The sequence below is a fragment of the Glandiceps talaboti genome, chromosome 7, assembly GCF_964340395.1.
Source record: "Glandiceps talaboti chromosome 7, keGlaTala1.1, whole genome shotgun sequence".
Lineage (NCBI taxonomy): Eukaryota > Metazoa > Hemichordata > Enteropneusta > Spengelidae > Glandiceps > Glandiceps talaboti.
Window position 1 is genome coordinate 2,579,162 of NC_135555.1, and position 7,253 is coordinate 2,586,414.

The following is a 7,253-nucleotide window of genomic DNA, read 5'->3' on the forward strand; positions in this document are numbered from 1 at the left end:
CTCTCTCTCTCTCTCTCTCTCTCTCTCTCTCTCTCTCTCTCTCTCTCTCTCTCTCTCTCTCTCTCTCTCTCTCTCTCTCTCTCTCTCTCTCTCTCTCTCTCTCTTCTCATTTTAAATCTAGTGATTGACATTTAATCTAGTTATTTATACCTGGCATATAACCAACACATAGCAGTCGATCAAGTTCACACACTTTTCAGTTTTTTGTCGCTATATTTCTTCACTCATCTCAAAAATAACATTGTGTGACGTCTAATGAAAACGTTTCAAATAGTACAGATCTTTATTACAACTTTAAGAATGCATTCTATCTGCACAGGAAAGGCTACAGAAAAAAAGTATCATTATACTAATTTGGACAAAAATATACTTTGACATAGCAAAATAGAGCTTATATTGTGACGTCTAAATACGATGAATAAATAGCGTACATGCTTTCATAGAGAAATGGTTAAAACGAAATAGCCTACAAATGATACCACTGAGGGCGTTGTTACCAGTTATTGGGTTAGTCAAGTACTTTTCTGTGACACTGTGCACAGGTACTTGTAAATGTGAATTGTTACTTCGACAGAACTCAAAACATGAAGACAGGACTAGCTCTGTTGTCAGGAGTTTGGGGTTTACAGTGTTATGTTTGTAAAATTGCTTATTATTACATTGTACACTTCTCAGAATAAAAAGTGATTTTGATGCTGTATACAATTGGTCTGTATATCATGTCCTGTATTAAAATCAATATAATTTTGGTGAAAGTTTACTTCAGAGTCTATGTTTTGGTTGGCAGACATGTTTATCATGGTTGGTTGCTCGGAGAAACCAGATCAGGCAAGACAAGCATAAAGGTAAATCTGACAGACTGATCATGTAAGGCAAGTGTAAGGGTAAATTTGCTTGGCTGATCATGCAAGGTAAACATATGGGTAAATTTGATTGGCTGATCATGCAAGGTCAACACAATGGTATGCAAATTTGATAGCCTGATCATGTATGGCAAACATGAGGATACATCTGATTGGATAAAGAAACAACCTCTTCAGTCTTTCTAAAATTAATCTGGTTTGTTTGTTTGTTACTTTGTTATTGAAAACTGTGGTTGTGATCATGTAATGTTGTACATGTTTCATAAAATCAGAAGAGTTAAAAATGATAGTTTAACTTTACAAAATAACTCTTTGACAATGAATATGGCCACAAAATATGACCAGTTCCTCCATTAATACAATAATAGGGTACATATCAATAAAAATACTGACTGTAATTATTATATTTCATTTTTCTATGTGTTGATATATGTCAATAAAGATCTTTACAGATTAAGAATTTACTGTGCTCCAGTGGATTAAGAATTTACTGTGCTGGATTAAGAATTTACTGTGCTGGATTAAGAATTTACTGTGCTGGATTAAGAATTTGCTGCCTTGGCTAAAGATGAATGGCATGTTAAAACACTCACAACAAATTGAAGGTATAGAAATAGTGACTCTAAAACCATAATATTGAAAATCTAATATACTAAACAGACAAGCACAAATCTTCACAGACATATATGTTTAAAACTTTGAAAATAAATTCACTATAATATTTGCATAAAGAATTGCATAAGCATGACAATAAGTGAATATGAAATGATCTTACTCAACTTACTAAATGTAAAATAAAATATGAAAGGTACAGCCAAAGACAAACAATGTTTAAAATTTGGAGTTGCACTATTCTGGTAGGAAATGTTAAAATTCTTGTACAGGCACTCACTTTATTATAACATACTGGTAAATCTTGGGTTGGTATAGATAATATTTTTCACTCCATAGTGACCATGTCTTGAACTTCTTGTGAAAATTATTGCTTTAACTAATATAGAGAGATTTTTCACTATTTTCCTCAAAAATGTATCTAGTTTTGAAATTTGCTTTGTTCATCATCAGTGTATTTATGATGAAAATTACAATCAGAGATATGAAATGATTGGAAAAATTTAATAAGTTTTGGTCCAAACTAATGATTGAATTTTATCAAAACAATATGACAACTTTTGTTGGTTAAACGTAGACAAGAGTGAAAGCTGGTTGCATAAATGACTTTGGCAAGAATTCTGAATAGCTAATGGCAGTGCTTTGACTCCTATTATCTTTTCTGCAGTGAATCATACATCATAGATCTTTGATGGGACTGCGAATCAGTGATTAAAATTTGAAATATTTCATTTTTTGTGTTTGATAATGATGATGGATTTACTACCACAAGCAGCAATTTTAGCACCAACATGTGACAGAACTCACAATACATACAAAAAAAATTTCAATATTTAAGTTCTAAAAAATGTTGTGATTATGGGTGCAAAAATCTTGTCATCTGAACAATACTACAAGCAGAACCGACAATGGTATGTGATACAAGTTATCAATAAATCATATAACATCTGACAAAAATATAGATCAAGAATAAATTCAATCATCTATCGTCAAGTCAAGTCAAGTCAACTGCACTATCTAAACTAGTTTAGTGAAAGAGCTGCATGCAAATGTGCATATACTGTTGAGTGAACAGCACTGAGCTAATATAATCATGTTGTACGTACTGAGAAGCAACACAACTAAATGAGCATAACAGAAGAGTGTAACACTAGCAGTCTGTTCATTTATATTTAGCAATGGAAACTAAAACAAGAAATTTGAAAAAATTCAAAACATTATGTTCTATAAAAATTGAATAAATTTTTAACACAAAATTATAAGCCTGGCAAAATGTTTATTAAAGTTTTTAATGTAGTTACTATCACTAATAGTTCAAGATGACCTTACATAAAACATTTTTGCACCAGACAGACCTAGATTAGAATTTGTAGACCAGAAAAAGCTACATCACAATTTGTTTGGCCAGAGAGTGTTAAATCAGGACCCATTGGGCCAGACAGAGCTAAATCAGAACCTGTTGGGCCAGACAGGGTTAAATTAGAACCTGTTGGGCCAGACAGTGTTTAATGAGGTCCTGTTGGACCAGAAACTTTCAAAGTTTCAGCCTGTTGGACAGTCATCCTATCTTCAATCAACGATTACCATCTTTAATTCATCATTAAAGTAAGTTTTCAACCCATACAACATTTTCCTCCGCACTTGTTCATCTCCTGCGACCATTTTGTTTAGTGCTGTAAAATCTTCAGTTGTAAGGCTCCTGAACGCAAGGTTGAAATACTCTTGTAGTTGGACTCTCTGCTCTTTGTTCATGTCAATCAAGATATCTGACACTGGACGGAATTTACCCTTAGTTGCCCATGCACCCCATGCACCTCCAAGTGCACCACCTGTAAGACATGAATTAGATTATACAATTTCTGCATATATTGCAATGAAGTACCGATAATAAGAATGAACAACTATGTACATCTATCATTGAATTTATAATATGGTTAAAAGTCATAACTGGTGTGGCATTTTTCAGAATTTTTGTTTTTATTTTGACTTGCTTATGTTGTTTACTCACTAAAGTTTCGTAGTGATCAAACTCTATCAACACCCCGCTAAGCAGTGGAAAGTCTCAGACACCGTCAAAGTTGTGAAACCAAATTAGTATAACTGCTTGTGGTATTTGCAATACAAATTGACCTATTTTTACTTTAAGGTGCACGACATAGTAAAACTGTAACTGTTATATCCTTACCCACAGCAATGCCGACAGGTCCTCCCAGTAATCCACCTACTGTAGCAAAGCTTCCAGCTATCAATCCTCCCTTCAATGTCTGGCGTACTGCCACTTTCATCTGCTCTTCCTCCGACAACATTGCCAACAAACGTATCAACTCTTCAGCATTGACTGGCATTGTGAACTATCTTCTGTGGGAAAAAATACAGAAATTTATCTGAAATATCTACTGAACATGTTTATTTAAGTACAAAAAAATGAACTCCTACGTCAAAATGAAATTTATCATTTCAAAAGGCTATGTAAATATTGTATTATTTCTGGTTATAATATATATTGATTTTGACATTGATTGATACAACATTACAAATAAACACGAATCTCATTTTTTACAATAAAACTACCCCTTCACATTGCATTTCATCACTAATCTCCCATTAGACATTTTTACACTAAAGGCCCATGATTCAATCCCATGTTCTTTCATTAGTGTTATCTTATCAGTGAAACTATAATGATAAGATTGATAACTTTTTTGTTCAGGACCAAATTTTTTAATATCTGTCAGAGAATGTTTTTTCTCACCCAAAATTTAAACCTTATCCAACCTGAGCCTCTTACTAGTTATTTTTTGTCATATTTGAATAAATTACGCAGTCTTTGAAAAAAACAAGTTCCTGATACCTTCAAATCCTTTGTCATTGCGTTTAACCCTGTAAAGTTTGATTCCACAACATTGTCTGAGTAAGGTACCAGTTATTTTATAAACTACTATATCATACTATTTTGTACATTTTTCAGATGTTCTACATTTTATATCAATTTTCATTAACTGAAATTATCAATATTATTCAAGATTTCAAGATTTGATGAAAATTAAATGTAAATATAAATGCATTGTTGGTTAATTACCATAAAGAAAAAATCTTCAAAGAATATTTTAGAAAGTGAACCATACATTCCGTCAACTGATCAGATGATTAATGAAATCATGAATATAACTTGTAATTTAGAAGAAAAATAATTATGAGTCATCCATATTGTAAAGTAACATTTCCATAAAATGTTAAATTGTCATTAGCATTGCCGCCATGTTTACATCAGTGATCACTATCTGTGATTTTGATTTGCAGTCTCACAAACTGCTTGCAATGCTATCAATGGCAAATGATAAATTTAGCCACATTCCCAATGATAGTTATCAGCATGTCTGTTAGTAGATATCTACATAATATGTAAATTATGCCACATTATGCTCATCTCAGTGAGGGTACATTTACATAATGACTTCATTTGAATAAAGTCAATTAGGCTGACATACGTTATCACTCCCCATTGTGACCAATCAGTTTGAGTATGTTTCCAACCAATTACTTTGAGGTATAATTTTCAAACAACAGTAATCATTTGCCACTGCTAGCAATACAAGTGGTTTGTGAGGCACCGAAGCAAAAACATACCAGTAGATGGTGATGTTTAATGTAACCCAGGTTAAATTGTCATAGACTTGTTTCAAGATACATGCAAATCCAATATCTAAAACACAATATGGTTTTTTTGTCTATTTTGAGAACACTTGATTAATTCTAAATGGGTATGTAATATGACAGATGGTTGCATTTTGTAGACTGAGTAACACAAATAAGCAGTGTGTTGGTGGAACCACTGCTATGTCATGTGATGTGACAAGTACTGTTGTACAAACCACTTTCTTTCATATTACAGTTGTTATGGAAATAACAAATAAATATTTTAGGAATGCATGATTTTGAAGCTGCAAAAATGTACCATGAAGTCTATACCTCTACTTATAATAAAATACAAAGATTTTCTGACATAAAATAAATGGATAACTCTGGAGTTACTGCATCATAACCACTGTCCTTCTCATTGTCTTGGTCATACAGGATGTTTGCTCAGACCACAGTCACTTGTGGCCTAATAATATTTTATTCCAGGATGGTTATAATACAAAAAAGTGGCGTTATTAGGTTTTTATGAATATTCATATACTATCATCACCAATTGTCAATGGTGTTTGTGAGATATGCAAACACCGGTGATGGTATTTAAAAAAAAAATCTTCATAAATAGCATTTTTGTTGTATTTATATGACCATCCTTGACTAGAATATTAATCTACAAGTGATTGTGGATAAGATTTATACATGACATTTGGTTAATTCAAAATGGGTTGAAAACTCTATAATTGTTGTCTGTATTTCTAGACATAGACATTGTTTTTCACAATATATGAAATTGTAAAGTTCTACATGTCAACTTATAATGATACAATAAAATATGTAACGTTCTATAATTAGTATCAATATGATGACAAAGTATTTTCATATAAAAAATAATTCGAAATACTTGAACAATGTGGTATACATTACAACATTTTAAATACTCATCTTCCGAATCTTTAAGTATATAAGTTTTGTACAAAGTTATTTTTGAAACTATCATTTTTCTATATGACTTTTTATAACACCTTAGCTAGGTAACCCAACACCATAACCTCTTGTACGAAGTCGAGAGTCTGGGTAAAACTACGATCACAGCAGGAGTTCTCATGTGAATTTCACAAGGAAGACGGGAAAACGAAACGTTTGTATGAACAAATGGCATTGTGTTCGGTTAAGAAGATTAACAATAACGCTATTATACACACCTGTTTGTTTCAATTACACGATAATTCCCTTCACTTCCTTTCATTAATTTTAGTTGACATCAAAGTGTGCACTGCGTACACTTTCTACTTCTTCAGCCAGTCTTCTAAGTTCTAAAAAGAATCTTACTTCAAACACAATGTACAAACGGATGAAAGATTAACTGCTAATCGCTCCCGATCATTTACAATAGTGGAGACATGTGTGTGTCATATCAGGAAATAACCACGCTGTTATATTCAAGAATGAATAGCACAGCTGTACGTGTGCGAAGTATGTATGTGTGAAAGCGACAACACATCGCAAATGACATCGACGCTGACGTGGACAAATTCGCTGTTTACTTCCGGGTTTCGCGATTGCGACTGCGCGTTGTCTTTGCATCAGACAGCATCAGACGGCTTGCATACTTGACATATTTATGCTAATTTCGCCGACACTTTCGTGCATTCGAGTTTTATAGCTCGATTGACCTTCCTTGCTTGGAAAGGATGGAGATCCCAATAGCATAACGCAATGTAACCAAATATTTTGAGTTCATGCTACTCTGGCGAAAGTTGAGTGATGCGCAAATGACATGTATCTTCTGTAGACCTATGCTTTGTTGTCATTTGGCAGGCACGCAATGATCACGTGCTTTGGTATGTGTATGTTTTGGTTTGAAGTATTTTCGATGTAGGTGGATCGTTGTCTACGATCGCGTGCAGCACATTCTTTCTCTCGCCAATCTTGAATTCAAATTTGGAACAAGATTTTAAACAAAAGTCTATTAATGAATAAAATTATATTTTTAGAATTAAAAAATGGTAAATTTCCTTAAGGTCATGCTCGCATTTATATGACACCCCTATGTACTAAATGGTATGATTCATGAATATGCATGACCTTTCACGGGTCGACCAGCTGATCGGTCGTTGATAACAAACAGTTTGACAGAACGTC

At 33.2% G+C, this 7,253-nt stretch overlaps 1 protein-coding gene across 2 annotated transcripts; it reads right to left on the reverse strand.

Annotated features, from left to right (window-relative positions):
• Nucleotides 1–263: 263 nt before the first annotated feature.
• Nucleotides 264–6,618, reverse strand: LOC144437274 (protein C19orf12 homolog). 2 transcript variants are annotated; one of them, XM_078126193.1, is made up of 3 exons: nt 6,314–6,618; nt 3,661–3,830; nt 264–3,304 (listed from the first exon to the last, which is right to left on the reverse strand). In XM_078126193.1, exons 2-3 carry the CDS (start codon nt 3,818–3,820, stop codon nt 3,045–3,047), a joined length of 420 nt encoding a protein of 139 aa, XP_077982319.1. In that variant the 5' UTR covers nt 3,821–3,830; nt 6,314–6,618; the 3' UTR covers nt 264–3,044. The 2 variants fall into 2 exon arrangements, with proteins under 2 accessions (XP_077982319.1, XP_077982318.1); XM_078126192.1 differs by having other exon boundaries at nt 265–3,304; nt 3,661–3,833.
• Nucleotides 6,619–7,253: the final 635 nt, after the last annotated feature.

Coding starts and splice junctions, on each gene's coding strand:
- LOC144437274 (XM_078126193.1), bottom strand. CDS start 3,820: ATGCCAGTCAATGCTGAAGAGTTGATACGTTTGTTGGCAATGTTGTCG. Junction 3,305..3,660: donor ACCTGTCGGCATTGCTGTGG/GTAAGGATATAA, acceptor CATGTCTTACAG/GTGGTGCACTTGGAGGTGCA.